The sequence below is a fragment of the Spermophilus citellus genome (genome assembly GCF_964194105.1).
Source record: "Spermophilus citellus genome assembly, chromosome: 2".
In the NCBI taxonomy this organism is placed as follows: domain Eukaryota; kingdom Metazoa; phylum Chordata; class Mammalia; order Rodentia; family Sciuridae; genus Spermophilus; species Spermophilus citellus.
The window spans coordinates 38841563-38863442 of NC_138183.1; the positions used below are offsets into that span (position 1 = coordinate 38841563).

A 21880-nucleotide genomic window follows, 5' to 3' on the forward strand; every position below is an offset into this window, starting at 1 on the left:
CCTGATTTTGAGTGCTTTTTATGTGGGTCCATTTCTGAAAATTTTAGTGATTACAAAGAGTAAGACACTTTTGGGGGAGATTAGTTATTAAGTCCAGATAATAATGTTATTTTCACCTAATGTTTCAAGTTAAAATACAGTCCCTAAGAGGTGAAATATTGAGAAATCCCTAATATTAAGAATGATATAGGGGCTGGAGTTGTGGCTCAGCGGTAGAGTGCTTGCCTCACATGTGTGAGGCACTGGGTTAAATTCTTAGCACCATATATAAATAAGTGAATAAAATAAAGGTCCATCAACTCTAAAATATATTTTTTAAAAAAGAATGATATAATAGAAAATGTGTTCTTTAGAAAAATTATATTCTTGTTTTGTTTTAAAAATAATATGTGGTGAGGTGGCGCATGCCTATAATCCCAGTGGCTTGGGAGGCTGAGGCAGGAAGATCGTGAGTTCAAAGCCATCCCCAGCAAAAGTGCTGCACTAAGTAACTCAGTGAGACCCTCGCTCTAAATAAAAACCAAAATAGGGCTGAGGATGTGGCTTAGTGGTCAGTCCCCTGAGTTCAATCCCTGCTACCCCTAAACAAATTTTTTTAAAAAATGATATGTTGAATTATAGGAAAACAAAATTCATTCATTTTTTTTTTTTTTTTTTGTACCAGGGATTGAATGCAGGGACCCTTTAACCACTGAGCCACATCCCCAGCCTTTTTTAAAATAAATTTTTTATTTAGAGACAAGTTTTCGTTAAATTGCTTTAAGTCCTCACTAACTTGGTGGGGCTAGCTTTGATCTTGCAATCCCCCTGCCTCAGCCTCCAAAGCTGCTGGGATTACAAGCATGCAGCACCGCACCCAGCACTAAATTCTATCTTTTTTAAACAAATTTTTTTCTTAGTTGTTGATAGATCTGTATTTTATTTATTTATACATGGTGCTGAGAACCGAATGAGTGCCTCACACATGCCAGGCAAGTGCGCAACCGCTGAGCCACAGTCCCAGCCCACAAAATTCTTTCTTAAGCATGCTTTCTTTAAAAAAAAAAAAAATGCTGTATCAAATGTGATGACACATGCCTGTAATCCCACCTACTTGGCAGGCTGAAGCAGGAGGATTGCAAGTTTGAGGCCAGCCTCAGCAACTTGTCTTTTATTGAATAATACATAATAATCTAAATTTAAATTATTTGTTAATAAGAATAATACTTTGCATTAGTTAATACAATCAAAGATAGAATGCATATTTTAGTTTAAATATTGCCATTACATTTATTTGACAAATAATAAGTACTATCTGCTTGGCCTGACTCTAGATATAATTAGGATATCTGGGGGCTCATAGATTCTCAGGAGACGAGGTGAATGGGAATTATATTAGAAAACTGAAGGTAAGAAAGTATTTCCTTAGTAACCATCAATATTATCTTCTCACCCAGACCCTAGATAGTAATCAGGATTCTAGCACACTGAAAAACCACCTTATTACTAATAGGGAGTCTTCCTATCCAAAGCATTCTCTTTTGTTACCTAAATTAGGTTTTTGGCTGGGTGCGGTGATACATCCCTGTAATTCCAGTGGCTTAGGAGGCTGAGACAAGAGAATTTCGAGTTCAAAGCCAGCCTCAGTAACTGCAAAGCACTAATCAACTCAGTGAAACTCTGTCTCTAAATAAAATGCAAAATAGGGTTGGGGTTGTGGTTCAGTAGTCAAGTATCCCTGAGTTCAATCCCGGTACGCCCTCCCCCCCCCAAAAAAAAAATCAGGTTTTTGCTTTTCAGATATTCCAGAAGTTCAAAATAAATTGCCTGGCTTGGAATTTTAGTGAAAGTCTAAAAAAATTTAGGAAACCGATTGCACTGACTTATTTAAGATCTTGAGCTGAGCCTGCTGGTGCATGCCTTTAATTCCAACAGTTTGGGAGGCTGAGACAGGAGGATAGAAAGTTCAAAGCCAGCTTTAGCAACTTATCGAGGTCCTAAGTAACTTACTGGATCCTATCTCAAAAACTTAAAAAAGGGCTGGGTATATGTCTCAGTGTTTAAGTGCCCCTGGGTTCCATCTCTGGTATAAAAACCAAAACAAAATGAAACAAAAAAACCAGATATTGTTTCAATCTAATGTATGAAATATGATATGTCAAGAGCTGTGTAATGTTGTGAACAACCAATAGAAAAAAAACAAACAAAAAAAACAGATATTGAATATACCTAACTTCAGTTGTCTTAACTCTTAAATATTTTTTTTTAGTTGTAGTTGGACACAATACATTATATTTATTTATTTATTTATTTATGGTGATGAGGATGGAACCCAGCACCTCACATGTGCTAGGTGAGCACTCTACTGCTGAGCCATAACCCCAGCCCCTGTCTTAACTCTTTTCATGTCAAATAGATCATTTACTCCCCCTAAGGAAAATCAGAATTTAAAACCAGTGCCTTTTAGGAGAAGAATGTATTCCTTTTTGCCCTTTGAACTTAAAACCGTAGACCTTTTGTCTGCATGACTTGTCCTAGAGTTCCTGTACAATTTTAAAAAGGCTAAACATTTTTAGTCTTTGATTAGCTTCATCTGATTAGGTTATTAATACTCAACAATAGCTAGAGATTTTGACCCCAAAATCTTCAATGATGCTAAAATGATGTTAAAATTTTATTTTTTCTTGTGAAAAATTAAACATATGCAAAAGAAGAGCAAATAGAACAATGAATCCCCCACATGCCTATTATCTGTTTTTAATAATTATCAAGATTTTCCCATACTTGAAGCCAGGCACAGTGGCACATGCCTGCAATCCCAGTGGCTTTGGAGGCTGAGGTAGGAGGATCACAAGTTCAAAGCCAGCCTTAGCAACTCAGCAAGATCCTGTCTCAAAATAAAAAATAAAAAAAGGGCTTGGGATGTGGCTCAGTGGTTAAGGGCCCCTGGCTTCAATTCCTGGTATCCAAAATAAATAAATAATTTCCCATACTTATCTCAAAATCATGTTGCTTCACCTCCTCATCCTACCCCAAAAGTACTGGGGATCGAACCCCAGGGCCTTGCAAATGCTAGACAAACCCTCTACCACTGTGCTATGTCCTCAGCACAAATTAATGCTTTTTAAAATTCTCCTATATGTTGGTTGAAAATCAAAAGCATTCTTTAAAAGAAGTTTAAAAAGTAATGTCTTATGAATTATGCTAGAATTTTTATTTACAATTTTGTTTCACCAGTTGAGATCCTGGCCAAAAAAAAAATTCTAACCAATTGGAGGGTTCAGAAAATCAGAATTGATATGAAAAAATTACATAGCATTAGTATCTTGTGTAAAATGTATTATGAAAGGTGTTTTAGGGACTATCAAAAAATTCTAAAGTGTAAAGGAGCAAATAATTTGTCTTGCTAAGGCATTCTTAGTACATGGACCAAAGGGATTGAACCTGGTAAAAACATTTGTTTTCAAAAACCCTGATCACAAGTTGGAAGGCTTCCTGGGCAACTTAGTGAGATCCTGACTCAAAATTAAAAAAAAAAAAAAAATCTTTAAAGGGCTTGGATATAGCTCAGTAGTACAGCACTCACCGCATGTTCAAATCCGCAGTACCTGCAAACACACATACAATTTTCTTGTTACCTAGTTTTTATACAAGTAAGTGGATATTCTTAGATAATATGCACCATGATGAGACTCAGCAAGTGAACCTGATAAATTTTGTATTCCTAACTCATAGAATATTGCTTCAGATATTGAGTGTTGAGTATGAAGCTAGTGAAGGAATGCATTTGAATTAAAGTTTGAATTAGTGGTAGACAGGACCAGTCATAAAATTGTCTTGGGAAGAAGAAATATATAATTCTAACAAACCAATAAATCCATATCAGGATGGAACAAAAAGAACAAAGTTAAAAAATGAAACATAGAGCAGGGCAGAATATATATACAAGGAACCAGAGAAAGAGTACATTGAAATCGACTACCTACTTCAAGGAATTTAGTAAACCCTTGTAAGGTTAAAAAATAATTTAGATTAGTGATCAAGAAAATGGTAAACACACAAGAATAATTGGCTTAAAAGGAAGCAAGAAACATAAGTTTGGGTTTTGTAAAAACCTTGGAGGATTGGTGGCAGCATATTGCATTAGATTTTGAGAATTCATCATCCTGAGTTGTGGGGACATAAAGAGAGAGCATAGGTGTACAATCTTGAAAAATTGTGACTTGAAAAATTGTGCTCTATATGTGTAATATAAATGAATTGCCTTCTGCCGTCATGTATAACTAATTAGAATAAATAAATAATTTAATTTAAAAAATAGCATAAACTGTTAGGAGACCACATCTAAAAACCAGCTAAAATAATTTTTAGGGTTTTGGTTTTTTTTTGAGGGGTTTTATTTGGTTTGTTTTTGTGGAGCAAGAAGTAGGTGGGATAGGGATAGAGATGAAAATAATGAGGATTGTTAATAAAAGAATTTTGTTATTTTTGACACTTTGTAATTTAAAAAATATATTATGCCCAGTATACAACAAAATGTACTGATGTTTTTACCTCTTAAGCAGCCTTATCCTATTATTAAAAATTAAAATATATTTATAAACCATGTATCAGACAGAATACCTTAGAGAAAGAGAATCCTTGGACTGAGGTGGAAAAAATCAGAGTCTGTGTTCGAAAACGCCCACTGAGTATAAAAGAAGTACGTCGTGGAGAAATTAATATTATTATTGTAGAAGACAAAGAAACTCTGCTTGTACATGAGAAAAAAGAAGCACTTGACCTCACACAATATATTTTGCAGGTATGATTTTTTTCCTTTTGTGTCTGGAACTTATATTATCAAGTATGTCAATTCTCTGCTTTTTGTTTGAGTGAAATGCATACAAATTGTAAAATCCAGTTCTGTTTCAGTGTTGATATTTGTTCTTGGTGTGATATTTCATTAAATCATTGATACTTTGGACCTTCAATTTTTAAAAATATGGTGTAATAGGGTATACAAAAATGTAATTCTTCTACTCTTGTGCAATGGAGCTACATCATACATATTTTAACATACTTTACATGCTTTTTATTATATGTATTTAGCAAAAAGGGAGGTAGGAGAGGGTAAAAAGAATTTAAATGAGTGATTGTGCATAGTACCAGTCACAGAACTTATTTAAGCCCCAGGGTGATTATGGGATGGTCACTTAATTGATCTCTATTCTTGCCTGCATTTTTTTTTTTTTTAGTTGTAGATGGACAGCATGCCTTTGTTTATTTCATTTTTATGTGGTGCTAAGGATCAAACCCACTGCCTCACACATGATAGACAAGTGCTCCGTCACTGAGCTATAATCCCAGCCCCTTTTATCTACATCTTTTTTTTTTTTTTTAAAGAGAGAGTGAGAGAAGAGAGAGAGAGAGAGAGAGAGAGAGAGAGAGAGAGAGAGAGAATTTTTAATATTTATTTTTTAGTTCTCGGCAGACACAACATCTTTGTTGGTATGTGGTGCTGAGGATCGAACCCGGGCCGCACGCATGCAAGGCGAGCGCGGTACCGCTTGAGCCACATCCCCAGCCCCTTGTCTACATCTTGCAGTGTGAATCCACTCTCCTGATTGTGAGTTTAATGATGAGCAGTATCTTTTTTAATTACAAGGCACTAGATTGCCAACCAAATTCTTATTTTGGTTCCCAACTGTCTTGAACTTAGACTTAATTGGTGGAAATTGAACTCTCAGAAGGCTACTGTATGTAGGGTGATTGCAATGAATAAATATAATCCAGGAATATGTTTTCAAATCTAACATAAGGGTTTAAATAAAGCACTATTAGCTCAGACACATAAAAAATGTTCCCTGCTAAAATGATTATGAAGAGAGTTTGGTATTGAATGGAACTTTATTCCAAGCTAATAGGTATCCTTATAGTAACTCTTCATTCTCATACGGAATCAACCAACTCCATAGATGGAAGAAATCAAACTTTCGGTACTTTTAAATTTGTGAAACAATTGTGAATAATCTAAAACAGAGAATAGATAATCTGCTAAATGTTAAGATTTTGGAATTCAGAGTTAAGTTCTCCTTAAACATTTGTATTATTTTCATTCTCTCTTCCTATATCACTCTTATCTCAAAACCCAGTGACTTGGGAGAGGGGAAAAAAAGTGGTGAGTAATCTGATGTGCTAGCAGTTCACCTTAGTCAGCTGAGATCTTATTTCTACTGGGAAAAATCTTAACACTGAAGTCAAGTTGTTAAGACTCTCTTCTTCTTTCAAACTTGCTTTGTTCTTCTTTTTCTTTGGTAACCAAAATTGGTTTTACAGTGACATTCAGCTTATTCCACCAATTCTTTCTATGGGCAATAAATTACTAGGCCACTGTACAATCAACCCAATCACTCTAACAGTCTTATCGATTGCTGATCAATGCACAGTCTATTAGGTTTCAGTGGGAGGTATTTATTTTGAAGATGGTCTAAATGACCAATTTGTGGTAATGCTATCTAGTTCCATAGCTACTTAGAGCCATAGTAATAACTCTAACCAATCACCATCTACCCAAGATTTCCTTAATGATGCTTCAGTCACAGTAATTCCCTTAAGGAGGCATCATCTTATCTTAGTATTTTTCCATTATCCCCAAACACAATAACCTTACTTCTTTGTCATTGCCATTGATCAATATTTATTGAATACCCTTAGTTTCTATGGCATTTTCTCTGCTGTTTGAACTTTGGACCTTTGCTTTCATAGGTCAAAGTTCTTACCTGTCAATGCTGTAATATAAAAATATTGGAAGGACTTTTTTTTTCTCTTTTCTTTCCTCAAAGAGTGAAGAAAAGGGAGGTTTATAACAAATGTAGTGTTAAATAAATATTGATTCTAGATTCTTTGTTTTATTTTTTAACTTATTCAGGGATTAAAGCAAAATGTTTGTGCATCTAATTAAATATGGTATCTTTTCAAATCTTGTTGCTTAGTAAATATGATCATATACATGTACTTGTACTATCTGATTTAATGATTACCTTTTATAATATCAACATAAATGTAGACAAGAAAACAATATGAATTGTGTGTATATATATATTTATGTTAACTACAGTAGTATCTTTCATATGTATACATCTTTCATGAAGAATGTTTACAAAAGTATTAGAAAAACCAACATTTAAATCCTATTTATGCACACATCATACACACACACATATCTCCTCTTGAAAGCAGGGAGAGGAGGGGAGAAATAAATCCTATGAAAGGCAAGATATTGATTCTGTTAATAAAGACTTTGTTAGGTACTCTATCAAAAGCTAAAGTTATTCATGAGCATTTATTGAGGGAGAGGAAGAATTTCCATATTCTCAGTGAAATAAAAGGAAACAAAAGTATTCCTACATTTGATTGTGATTTTTATTGAGTCAGGTATAAATAATGTTCATTATAGCCAGATTTTACAAATATATTTAAATTTATTATTGATCTTTTAAAGCTTATTCAAAAGTATAATGAACCCTGTGTACCTACCACCCCGCTTTAATAGTTGTTAACAGCTTAGCATTTTAAAAATCTCATCACATCCTTCAAAAGACTAAAAGTTCACAGATCTTTTTATCATTCTTCACAGATTCATTATTCTCTTACCACCTGACTTTTGGAATTATTTTCTAATTGATAAACTTGATTTTGTGGTGCCAGTTTCTTCTGAAATGATCTAACAAGCTTTCTATGTAATATAATGGTACACAAAGCAATTGAATATGGGATAGAGTGACCCACATTAAATAGCCCAAGTCCAGTTTTCTGGATCTGCCCATACAATTTTTTTCTTAACTGGATATTTAGAGCTATATCAAAAGTTAGCAGAAGGTAGGGCCTTATCACTCATTCATTGTGTATGGACTCTCATACTACAGTGAGCCTGGAATTTATTAGCATTTCTAACTCAGATATAGTTGGGTTGCTAATATGGTAAGCTGCTAAATTATGCAAATAATTACAGCTGCTGAATTAATGCTTTCCAGACTCAATGTAACAGGGTTTCCCATCTTTCCTTTTCCAAATTACCATGATTTTTTTACTCAAAAGCCATCTTAGAACCTTTTCTCTCCCCATATCCAGTCAGTTACCAGGTTTTCATCTCCTTATTTCCATTATCATCATCTAATTTAGATCCTTCCTAACTTGCAACTGAATTGTTTTGATATGTTTTATTTATGGTCCTGGGAACTGAACTCAGGGTGGTGTGGGAGGCTTTTCCACAGGGCTACATACCCAGCCCTTTTTATTTTTTATTTGAGAAGGGTCTCACTAAGTTGCTTAGGGCTTTGCTAATTGCTGAGGCTGGCCTCAAACTTGCAAACCTCCTGCCTCAGCCTTCTGAAATCACTGGGATTACAGGCATATACCCCCACACCCGGCACCACTGAATTATTACTAGAGTTCCTTTTCCCAGTCCATTCATATTGTAAAGCCAAATTAATCTTTCAGTGAAATAACTCAGATTATCGTTCTCCTTTGTTACATTTTTTACTGTCTCCCCCATTTACTGAATTGAATATGAGCATTCTGTCAACTCCTTTAAAGCTAGTATTCCAAGACCTCTATGATATAGTCATAACTCTGTTTCCTTGTCTTACTTTCCTCCTTATAAAGGTCCTATTTTTCAGACTCCTTGGATTCTTGCTGTTCTTTAAAAAATTGATTAACAGTTAATTCCTCAACTGTCCTGCTTTGAATCTTTGCTCATACTTCCCCTAATTTCTCTCCATCTCTACCTCTCAAATTCCTCTTCCCCTGCATGGTATAGTCTCATACAGTCTTTTTTCATAATATCTTTCCCAGTCAGAGAGACCATGTCTTTTTCCATTGACTTCCACACATACTTTCTTTTAAGTTTCTGCTGCCTTATAGTCATTTGTATGTTTGTGTTAAAGAACATCTTTAGGAGGTGGTCTATATCTTTGGGTTCCTTCATCTGCCTACTGCAGTATGCATTCTACCAGTTGAACAATAAATGTTTATGGAACTAAAATTTAAGTTTTATAACCTACAGAATGGAAATCTTCCCTAGAATTTCCCCAAATTTTCAAATATACTGGCCTTAACCGGACTATAAGTATAATCTCCTATAGAATTCAATTACTCTCCCAGACCTAAAGATGATTGATTGGCTCACTCATTTTCATTCATTGATTTACTTATCTAAGTGATAGCAGAAATTGTATGTCTTAGATTTTACATTGTTAGAACATGACTACAGAGATCTCAAGTTAAAAAAAAAAGCACTGTCATTTAACAGTTATTGTTTATTTACTTGAGTTTGTCATGGTCAGTTACTATTATTTAAAAATATATTTAGACCTTTATTATGTGTTAACTAGAATAGTAGTTAAGAAATTCCAGGGGCTGGAGTTGTAGCTCAGTGGTAGAATGCTTGCTTAGCATGTGTGAGGTACTGGGTTTGATTCTCAGCACTGTGTATAAATAGATAAAATAAAGGTCCATCAGCAACTAAAAAATAAATAAGTAAATAAGAAATTACAGAAAATGTCTGTTTCTTTAAAAAATCAAATTTATTTTTCAGCATGTGTTTTATTTTGATGAAGTCTTTGGTGAGGCATGTACCAATGGAGATGTATACATGAAGACTACTTACCCACTCATTCAGCATATTTTCAATGGGTGAGAAAAATTATTTGCTTTTCTTGCTTTTTGTTTTCTATTTTCCACAAGTCATATTGCTGTACAAATATCATTTATGCTTTTCACTTCTTTTGACTGGAACATGAATTCTGTGTTTTGATCTAATGAGTTCAGATTCTAGAAGAGTACACTGTCTCAATTTATAGGATTTACCACGCATTCAGAAATTTGCAGCAGAATTTCCTTTTACACCCATGATATTGTCTCTTAACAATCTGTAAACAACTTAATTTTATCAAAGTCTTCATAATTAAAAGACTTAAGTGTTTTGATAATAGAAACAACTATGTATTCTGGCTACAGTTCAGTTGATTTTTTTCATCAGAGTAGGATAGATAAGTAAATATCATTTATCAACTTCTCATAGATGTATTTATTTGAAATTGTTATTCACACTTAGTAAACATTAATGATGGGGGCTGGGGATGTAGCTCAAGCGGTAGCGCGCTGGCCTGGCATGCGTGCGGCCCGGGTTCGATCCTCAGCACCACATACCAACAAAGATGTTGTGTCCGCCGAGAACTAAAAAATAAATATTAAAAATTCTCTCTCTCTCTCTCTCTCTCTCTCTCTCTCTCTCTCTCTCTCTCTCCTCTCTCTCTCTCTTTAAAAAAAAAAAACATTAATGATGGGGAGGAGAACAGGCATTAAATGGGACAAAAAAAGTTAGTAGGAGCCTGTTATATATTTAAAATGTAGGTGTGTACTAGAGGAAAATGCCAATAACCTGATAGAATCACTAATTCTGGATAATTTTTACTTTTAATTTTATAATTTTTATTTATGTATTTATTTTGCAGGACTGGGGGAATCAAACCCAAGTTTTTGCTCATGCCATGCAAGCACTCTATCACTGGCCTACATCCCCAGCCCTTATTTAAAAAAAAATAACTTAAAAGTAGAGTTATGATTTGCATACAATAAAAATCACATATAGTATTCAGGTTTGAAGGAGTTTGATTGCTGTATATACATAAGTAACTCATACCTGAACAAGACATAGAACATTTCCATCAACCCAGAATGTTCTCTCCAGGTTTCTATGTTATCATCGACCTGCTTTACTATCTTACTCTCAAGATAGCCCACATTCTCCCTTGAATGTTTCTCTACCTCCTAAGAATCCTTTGTCTATGTCTTTGTCTGGCTCTTGCTGAAATTCTTTTCCATTAAGAATGCCAATAATTCCACTGATCCTGAGTTGAATTTCTCCTTTCCTCTAGGAAATCCTGGGACCCTTTCTGGAGATATTTCTTCTGCATGACAGTATTGTCAGTCTTTCTTATTTTAGTCAATCTTATAGGTATGAAATCATATCTTACCAAGGTTCTAATCTGAATTTCTCTAGTGCCTAGCACTACTGACCATCTTTTCATGTGCATATTGACCATTTGAATATCTTCATTTGCCCATTTTTTGTGTTATGTTTTTATTGTTATTTTGTAGAGTTTTTAATTTAAAAATTTTTTTCTAAGCAGGCTAATAAAGCACAAATGTCTTTCATGTTCAATTTCTTATGCACTAAAGATAGGGAGTGCTTTTTGAGAGAGCAAGTTTCTAAAACAAGTTTGAATTTGAACATCAAGACTTTAGTAATAAAAGATATAGTTGCAAATTAAGTGCATCCAATATGTAAAATGTAGTAAGATTTTCTTACCCATATTTGTTATTTAAAAAAAATCATCCCTAAAATATTTAGAAGATAGATACTCATTCTGCTGGATCTTCTAGAGTAAGTTCAGATTTTCCTCCTGTATTCCTTTTCCTAACTTTACCTATGTCCCATGCCAGTGTATTTAAACTACCTATGCTGCCAGGCTTAGTGGCACATGCCTGTAATCCCAGTGACTCAGGAGGCTGAGGCAGGAGGGTCTTGAGTTCAAAGCCATCCTCAGCAACTTAACAAGGCCCTAAGCAACTTAGTGAGACCCTGCCTCAAAAAATAAAAAGGACTGGGGATGTGGTTCGGTAGTTAAGCACCCTTGGGTTCAATTCCCAGTACCAAAAAAGATAAATAAAAAATAAACTACCTATGCTTCTGGGAGCCAGGATTCAAAAGACAAGGAATAACTGGTCTCTGTTCGAAACAGCTTAAATCTGATTAGCTCCCATCTCTTGTTTCTCACCAAGGTTTCCTTGCTCTTCTCATTTCATTCTTTATTTTCTACCTGACTTCAAGTGCCTTTCTGGGAACTTGTCTCTTTGCCCACCTCTAGCTTCCTCTTATGATTTGTGTTCAAGAGTCTGTAATAGCTCTTCATACCAATATTATGTTAAGTCACTACTTAGCACTGCATAACTGGGTCCCATAATACTCAGATAATCTTGGCCTCCAGCTCCTCCTTTAACATACTATAATTGGCAATCTGGCCTCCTGAACTCCCTTTTCTACCTCTTATTCTATAGTTATTCACTCTCATATAGGATGTGTGCACACACAGGTACCCACATGCAAGAATAGCGATTTTTTTTCCACTTAGTATCATAAAGACATCAGGACTGGAAGGGATTTTTAGAAACCAGATAACCCATAAATTTACTGGTGAAAGTGAAAATTCACACCCAGAGAGAAGTAAAGTGACTTTCCTAAAGCCTGTAGTTAATTAATGGCAGAGCAAAGACCAAAACCCAAGTTTTTTGCTTCAATATTTGACATGTCTGCCTCGCCAAATCTATGCTACTACTGTGATCTGCTCACACTGTTCCTATTCCACAATAGTGGCTCTCTGCCTTCTCAGCTTGCTCTCAAGGTCCAGTCCAGTTTTCTACTCCTATGAGTCTTTCCTCAGATGCTTTGCTTACATTGATTTTATCTTTGTCCAAACTTCCTTAATTATCATATGAGTGTAGTCACTACTATCCTATTTATTATATGATCTTCTATTATTTATTATGTTTGTTTTAATTCTCTATTACTTCTTTTTCCACATCTTTCTAAATTATAAGGTGAAATCTTTTTTTTTTTTAAAGAGAGAGTGAAAGAGGAGAGAGAGAGAGAGAGAGAGAATTTTTTAATATTTATTATTTTTTAGTTCTTGGCGGACACAACATCTTTGTTGGTATGTGGTGCTGAGGATCGAACCCGGGCCGCACGCATGCCAGGCGAGCGCGCTACCACTTGAGCCACATCCCCAGCCCGAAATATTCTTTTGATTATCTAAAGCACCTACCATGGGGTAGGAACTGAGTAAATGCTTGTTGACTAAGTGATTTTTTTCTTTTTTTTTTTTCCTATACTGGGGATTGAACTTAGGAGTTCTCTACCACTGAGCTACATCCCCAGCCCATTTTGTGTTTTTATTTTGAGACAGGCCTCACTCAGTTGTTTAGAGCCACGCTAACTTGCTAAGGTTAGCCTCAAACTTTTATTCCTCCAAACCACTGATTTTTCTTTCTTTCTGGATTATAGGCATGCAACACCATGCCTGACATCATCAAGTGATTTTTTTTAAAGTCTTCATTTCCTTATCTTCCGTAGTTGTTTTACATAATTATATCACTTCCACAAAAAAATTCCTATAAGAAAACTCAACACATTTGTTTGAGAATTTTTTGCTATGTTTTCATAATATAAAACCTTTCTTTCCTTAAAGAACTGTATGTTTATAGGATTCTGTTTATACCTGACTTGTCATTAAAAATCTATATGTAAATTAGCACTTCTTTTAATATGAATAAATGATTCAAATTATTCTTCTCCCAGAGGCAATGCTACTTGCTTTGCATATGGACAAACAGGTGCTGGAAAGACCTACACTATGATAGGAACTCATCAGAACCCAGGACTGTATGCTCTGGCAGCCAAAGATATCTTCAGGCAACTAGAAATGTCCCAGCCAAGAAGGCATTTCTTTGTGTGGATCAGCTTTTATGAAATCTACTGTGGACAGCTTTATGACCTCCTAAATAGAAGAAAAAGGTACTGGATATGAATTGTCATTACAGAATGAACCAGACCTGATGCATGTGGGGAGGAGTGAGTTGAGGCTGAGCATGGTGGAAAACGAGGAAAACTTAATCAGCATGAGACTAGAATCCCAGCAAGGGTATCCGATAGGATGTTCAAGTTTCATGTGCTTTAGGCAAGCAGTGGAATGAGGTCTGGAAAAGCAGTTCCTGTTCAAATAGGGAGGCCATGATACGGCAGGCCCTCATCAAAGAGGGCCACTAGGGTACTGAGCAACTGAAGAAGCCAGCAATTAGGCTTAGACTATTGTCCTCTGGACTACTCCATCAAAAAAGGGGCCTTTGGGTATGCCACAATTGAGAGAACGTGTAGGTATCTAGAATTCTATCCAGGCACACAACTGCCAATAAAAAGGTTCTATTCTGGGGATGCGCTGGGCCAGAGTTGCTTTTCTTTTTTACCTGTGTTGGTGTCAAAGCTGTGTATTAGCTCAATCATGGCTTCTCTTCCAAGCCCAATGCCCCTATTAAAAGTCCTTTCCAGTCAGAATGCCCATTTTATTTAAAGAGAGTTGGCATGAGAATAAAAGTCACTATTGTGCTGTCTCTGTGTGTGTGTGTGTGTGTGTGTGTGTGTGTGTGTGTGTGTTTATGTATGTATGTGTTTCTTTGGGCAAAAGGCCAATTAGGATATCTAGCTTTTTCTGAATAATTCTTTAATGAATTGCCCAGATTATTTCCCTGTATATTTACATTCTTTAATTGTAGATAGGGGGATGGGACTATAATAACTCCCAAGTTTGAAGCTTCTGTGAGGCTTACAAGGGAAGAATCACACTTATTACTCTGCAGATGTCTTGAGCTATATGTAATTTTGTTTGTTTTATTTTTTTTCCTTTTTTTTGAAATATTTTTTAGTTGTCAGTGGACCTTTATTTATTCATATAGGGTGCTGAGAATTGAACCCAGTGCCTCACACATGCTAGGCAAGTGCTCTACCACTGAACCACAACCCCAGCCCTGTTTGTTTGATTTTATATCTCTGTTGATTAGCTAATATAACTTAGTCTGTGGCCAGCGCAGACGGTAAACACAGGGAAATTCTCAGGGAGTTAGAAATAAAACACAGACACACAATTTTACCTTTAAACCAAGCTCCAGAATGGCTCCTTGTGCTCTCTGCCTCAAGCTCCCTGGGGGGAAGTAAGGGTCTACAGGAGAGGCTAGCAAGAGAGAGTGAGTGGGAGAATTGTTTCTGGGGAGACAAGAACAAAGTCTGTTAAAGCAGCGCCAACATACCAACCATATTTTTGCATCTGCAGGCTCTTCGCAAGAGAAGATAGCAAGCATGTGGTACAGATAGTGGGACTGCAGGAGCTCCAGGTGGATAGTGTGGAGGTCCTCTTAGAGGTAATTAATTCTTCTTTATTACTCCCCTATAGCAGCCTAAGTCCAGGAAAGAATTTATTCTGCTACCTAGTAGGTAGACGCTCTCAGATCTAGGCAAAGGACAATGATAAGCACACCACTTCAAAATTGTAAAATGTGAGTCATCTTCTCAGAGGATGGCTTGTTTCTTCACAGAGTTGATGTTCCAATGCTATGGAGTGGGAGGTAGGACGTGTGGGAAAAGCTAATTCATGGCAAAGTTGCTCCTGCACCAGTTTCAAAGACTGCTTTTGTGTTTTTCTGTGACAGTGAACTCTGGGGAATGCTGCTGGAGACAAACATTTTTATTTAAAAAAAAAAAAATGGGGGATGGGAGGTCCTGGAAATTGAACCCAAAGGGCACTCTGCCACTGAGCTACATCCCCAGACTTTCTTCTCTCTCTCTTTTTTTTTTTTTTTTTTTTTTTTTAATATAGGGCCTCTCTTAAATTGCAGAAGCTAGCCTCAAACTTGGATGGATTTTTCTGCCTTATCCTTTCAATTCCCTTTTCCTGAGACTAATTAATTAGGTTTTAACTAATTTTATTAGGTTTTTAAATATCCTTCCACAGGTTTTTTTTTTCTTTCACATACTGAGAAAGAACTCTACTCCACTAAGCTACAACCCCAGCCCTTTTTGTTTTCATTGTGAGATAGGGTCTCACAAAGTTGCCTAGGCTGGCCTTGAATTTGCAATCCTTTGGCCTCAATCTTCCAAGTAGCTGGGATTGCATGCCACCATGCCTAGCTAAGAATTTAAAAATCTGCTCCTTTTATTAAAAAATTATCCTTTTATTATAACAAAAGTAATACTTGCTTATTATTAAATCTGAACATTATAGGAACACATAAGAAAATAGAAAATAAAGATCCTTTTAACTTACTCTATACAACTAGACCCCATCCCACCACTGACTTGCAATCCCCCTGAGATATCCACTATTCTAGGTATTTATTAACTTATATATAAATACATTTCTGGTGAACTTTCCTTCAATGCAGTGGTCCTCTGGCTTTACATTAGATCACTTATATACTGTTATTTCCTTACCTTAAAAATGATCTAACCTTTTTTATTGTGGAAAAAAATAGCACTACTCAGAAAAATGCATGAAACCTAAGTGTGTACAGTGTAAAGAAGCAAGTTCCCTATCAATCAGCTATGGAGATCAAAAAATAGAACATTTTAGTACCTCAGATGTCTTCTGTGGGGACTTGGATATAGCTCAGCAGTGGAGCACTTGCCTAGCACGGGCAAGGACCTGGGTTCGATCCTTAGCACAACATAAAAATAAATAAGTAAAATAAAGGTATTGTGTTCAACTACAACTAAAAAATAAAAGTACTAAAAAAAAAAAAAAAACTCCTGTGTAACTTCCTAGTCACACATCTCAATTGTCCTGACTTTTACACTAATTGCTTTCTTGTTCTGTTATAGTTTTACCACCTTTGTATTCTTTCCTAAAACTATATAACTTAGTTTTCACATTTTTTTTGAGTTTTCACCTGTTTTTGAGATTTGTATGAATAGAACCACACTATATATATTCTTTTTTTTGTTTTCCTTCTTTTGTTCAAAATTATGCTTTTGAATTCCATTTAGGATTTTTACATATAGATGTAGTTCTGTTCTTTCTTATCTGATTTATAGTGTAGTATTCCATCATAGGAAAATACCACAATTTATTCAGTTTATTTATCCATTTTCCTGTTAATGGGTAGTGGGTTTATTTCTGTTTTGGGGTTATTCTGCACAGCACAGCTGGGAATGTCCTTATCTTTAACGTTTATTTTGGTTGTCTGGTTATAAAATGATTATATCCGAGGACATGCATATCTTCAGCCTCACTAAATGATGACAACTGTTTTACAAAAAGATGTGCATTCCCACAAGCAGTATGTGAGCAATCCCATTGCTCTTCACCTCACCACCAACGCTTTCCTCTTTTTTTTTTTTTTTTTTTGGTATTGGGAATTGAAGTCAGAGCCTCGTGTATGCTAAGCAAGCACTCTACTTCTGTGCTTATTCCCAGCCTTTTTATCTCAACTCATTAAGTTGCCCAAGCTGGTCTTGAATTTGCCATCTTCTTTCCTCAAACTTCCAAATTACAGGGATTTCAGGTGTATGCCACCTTGCTCAGCTCACCAATACTTTTTTATTTTTTTATTTTTGGTTGTAGATGGATATAATACCTTTGTTTAATTTATTTATTTTTATTTCTTTGATCAAGAAGGAAATTGAATATCTTAAGTGCGCATGTACTCTACCACTGAACCCCTACTCTTTTTTTCTTACTATGCTGGGGATTGAATTCAGCTAGTGCTTGTGCATGCTAGGCAAGTATTCTATTACTGAGCCACATCTCCAGCCCTATCCCGTATTCTTAGTGAAGCTAGCCAATCCCTAAAAAACAAATACCAAATGTCTTCTTTGATATAATGAGAGCAACTAAGAACAGAACAGGGAGGAAGAGCAGGAAGAAAAGTTTAACATTAAACAGAGACATGAGGCGGGAGGGAAAGGGAAAAAAAAAAGGGAAATCACATGGAAATGGAGGGAGACCCTCATTGTTTTACAAAATTATATATAAGAGGTTATGAGGGGAATGGGATAACAAACATGGAGGGAAATGAATTACAGTAGATGGGGTAGAGAGAGAAGATGGGAGGGGAGGGGAGGGGGGATAGTAGAGGATAGGAAAGGTAGCAGAATACAACAGTCACTAATATGGCAGTATGTAAAAATGTGATGTGTAACCGATGTGATTCTGCAATCTGTATTTGGGGTAAAAATGGGAGTTCATAACCCACTTGATTCTAATGTATGAAATATGATTTGTCAAGAGCTTTGTAATGTTGTGAACATCCAATAAAAAAAAAAGAATTTTTTTTTTTTTGTGAGAGAGGAGAGAGAGAGAGAGAGAGAGAGAGAGAGAGAGAGAGAGAGAGAATTTTTTTTCAATATTTATTTTTTTTCTAGTTCTTGGTGGACACAACATCTTTGTTGGTATGTGGTGCTGAGGATCGAACCCGGGCCGCACGCATGCCAGGCGAGCGCGCTACCGCTTGAGCCACATCCCCAGCCCTATCCCGTATATTTTTAATTTATCATTTGAATTTCCTCTTTTGGGGATGCCAATTTGGGTCTTGCTCATGTTGAGGTGGTCTTTTCCTTACCTATCATGTATTTTGGATTTGAGTCTTTTTTTTCAGTTATTTTATGTCATAAGCATGTGGTCTAATTCAGTGGCCTGTCTTCCAGTTTCATTATCATTATTTATTTATTTATTTATTTATTGCCAGGGTGATGTAGTTCTAGTTATTGAACCCAGGACCTTGTGTATACTAGACAAGCACTCTTCCACTAAGCTACATCCCCAGCCTTCATCACAATTTAATGCTTCCTTGAGTCTTCCTTAGGTCAATAAAATTAGAATTTCTCAGTGGTGGGGCCCAGGCACAGGTTTGATAATTATTTAAAACTGAAATATAGTTCATATGCCACAAAATTCACCTAATTGTATAATTTGGTAGGCTTTTAAATATAGTTTTCTTATTGAAATATAATTTAGATCCATAATACCCACCCTTTTAAAGTATGCAATTCAGTAATTTTTTTTAGTAGATCTATAAAGTTGTGTGATCACTGCCACTAATTCCAGAAAATTTTTATCACCTCAAAAAGAAACCCTGTGTCTGTTAGCAGTCATTCCCTATTTCTCCTACCAAGTGCCTAGCATCCACTAATTTTTATCTATGTGGATTTGCTAATTTGGCTATATCATATAAACAGAATCTCATAACATACAACCATTTGTCTCAACTTCTTTCACTTAGTATAAAATTTTCAAGATTCACCCATGCTACAGCATGTATGTATGTATATGTGTATATATATATATATATATATATATATATATATCATGTATTTATTTTTGTTTGTTTGTTTGTTTTGGTACCAGGGATTGAACTCAGGGGCACTCAACCACTGAGCCATATCCCCAGCCCTATTTTGTATTTTATTTTGAGACAGGGTCTCACTGAGTTGCTTAGCACCTTGTAGTTGCTGAGGCTGGCTTTTGAACTCATGATCCTCCTGCCTCAGCTTCCCAAGCTGATGGGATTATAGGCATGCGCCCATCTAGGACTTCATTTCTTTATTTCTTTCTTTTTTTTTTTTTTAGGACTTCATTTCTTTTCATGGCTGATTTATAGCCCATTATATAGCTGTGCTACATTTTATTTACCCATTCATCAATTGATGGACATTTGAGTTATTTCCACTTTTAGCCATTATGAATAGCGTTGCTATGAACATTCATGTACAAAAGTTTTTGTGTGGACATGTTTTCAGTTTTATTGTGTGTATGCCTAGGAATGGAATTACTAGGACATACTTTTTTGAGGAATTGCCACACTGATTTCCATAGTAACTTTACCATTTTGCACTCCCACCAGCAATATATGAGGATTGGTATTATTTTAGAATCTCCTCGGGTGGTTATAATGTACCACTCTCATAGTCATTCTTCTAGTACATCCAACAATCCTGGCTCGAGTAAGGGGGCATGGCTAGGATGGGAAGGACCTGACAAGACTTACATTTAGTATAGCTTCAAGTATGCCACTCCAGGGAGAAATATCTGAGGCTTTGACCAAGCCCAAGGAACCAGGGAAAGCAGACAGGTTTGGTATTGTAGAAATGCCTTCAATTAGCACCAAAATTAAAGCCTCTCTGGCTAATTATATCTTTCCTGCTTTCTTTCTCACTATGTTTTAATAATAGTTGCAAACATTTTGGGTACTATCTACTGAAAACTTGGCTAAGGATTTTTGCAAATATTATTCCCTTTAATTATCACAAAATCAGGTAAATATTGTAAAATTCATCTTACAGATGAGAAAACTGAGAATGAAATTGACAACTATCACATAGCTAGTGGCTGACAGAACCAAATTCTGACTCCAATTAATCATAGTCTAAAGCCCATTTCCATACTCTAAAGACCTTTTCACTATACTATACCACCTATAGTGGCATTAGATTATTGACTAGAGATAAATTTTTCTTCTTAACAAAGTAGGAAAGCTGGGCATGGTGGCACACACCTGCAATCCCAGCAGCTCAGGAAGCTAAGGCAGAGGAGGATCATGAGTTCAAAGCCAGCCTCAGCAAAAGCAAGGTTCTAAGCAACTCAGTGAGACCCTGTCTCTAAATAAAATACAAATAGGGCTGGGGATGTGGCTCAGTGATCCAGTGCCCCTGACTGGTACCTCCGCCCCCCAAAAAAGAAAAAGTAGGAAAAAGGATACTGAGATCATTTGCTTAAAAAATGGATATTTAAAGGACTGTTTAACCTCAAATAACAGGGTTTATGGAAATTTTTATTATTGGTTTTTCAAAGCTAAGAGTTGGGACTTGGGTGAGTGAAATGACAGGTTGGCCCACCATTGGTATATTTCTTTTTCTAAGTTTCTTTTTTCTGGGACAAATAGGTAAGTTTTGCTTACCTGTGAGGCCTGAGACCTCATATTTTGTGATTATCAGATTCCTGTGTCTTAGGATCCAAAACATGAGGATAGCATCTGATTGTGGTTGGTTTTTAAGGACCCTTTTTTGTGATTGCAGAGGAAGGCACAGAACAAAAGTGTATGAGACATGTTGTTGGGGCTTCCTTGAGACTGAGAGCTTTCTTAAGTTGTCTGGAGCTCCCTCAACTATGGAATCCTAAGAAAATTATTTATCCCACACTTATTCCCTGTGGTTGTTTTCTTCCTACTTCTCCCCAGCCAATTCTTTATTTGATAGGAGTTTTGGGTAAATCTGGTCCTCGTGCTTTCTTTGTCCCTGAGATTACACTAATTAAATGGGACAGGAACAAACATTATGAGAGAATCCATTTCCCTTGTCTGTGGGCCATAATTGTGCTGCTAAGGGGCTGTGTATTTCAAGTCACCCTCTGTATCCTGAAAGAGTTTAAAACATTGTTCTAAAGTATTGTTCCTAAGAAAAGCAGAAAAAAGTTTGTTAGTCAACAAATTATTGTTTTATCACTAACGACACCCTCAGTCTGTGATACTTAGGGTATTGTATTAGCAAGAAAATAGCAAAGATCAAGATGGAAAGTTGACATAAATTATAAATATCTGACACAGTTACCCTCATAAACATTTATTGACTGGAAACTACACTTGCTGACTCAGGTGTCACTGTGCCGTCTCAGGTATTGCCCACATGTTTGCTGAAGTGTCTTCTTCAGGTGGTACTCTCAGATCGCTTCAGGTCCACTCAGGCATGGCCACTTGTTGCCTGCCTGTGCAGCAGCAGCTTCCTTTTTCATATAGGATTATCTTTCCTCTAGAAAATTTCTCCTTTCATGTGTATTTGATTACCCAATCTTACCAACATAGGGACCAGGACTTCCCTGACTTTAAAGAGGACTCACTGCTTCATCACAGTTCCCAAATTTGGGATCAAGATCTTTTTTTTCTGTCAATTAATGGGCATTTTTAAAAATATTTATTTTTTAGTTGTAAGTGGACATAATATCTTTATTTCATTTTTATGTGGTGCTGAGGTTTGAACCCAGTGCCTCACGTATGCTAGGCGAGCACTCTACCACTGAGCCACAATCCCAGCCCATAATGAGCATTTTTTTTAAAGAGAGAGAGAGAGAGAGAATTTTTTAATATTTATTTTTTAGTTTTCAGTGGACACAACATCTTTATTTTATTTTTATGTGGTGCTGAGGATCAAACCCAGCATCCCACGCATGCCAGGCAAGCGCCTTACCGCTTGAGCCACATTCCTAGCCCCAATGAGCATGTTTTTAATTTTAGAGATTTGCAGGGTTTGGGTTTTTTTGTTTTT

General features: G+C 36.0%; 1 protein-coding gene across 2 annotated transcripts in view; it reads left to right on the forward strand.

The window, feature by feature from the left end:
- KIF24 (kinesin family member 24) overlaps positions 1–21880 on the forward strand; it is a 69651-nt gene that overhangs the window by 23263 nt on the left and 24508 nt on the right. For both annotated transcript variants that reach the window (XM_081281016.1, XM_081281015.1), the window contains exons 3-6: positions 4594–4783; positions 9557–9654; positions 13379–13594; positions 14904–14991. In XM_081281016.1, coding sequence (XP_081137142.1) covers positions 4594–4783; positions 9557–9654; positions 13379–13594; positions 14904–14991 — 592 coding nt within the window. The remainder of the gene's footprint in view (positions 1–4593; positions 4784–9556; positions 9655–13378; positions 13595–14903; positions 14992–21880) is intronic.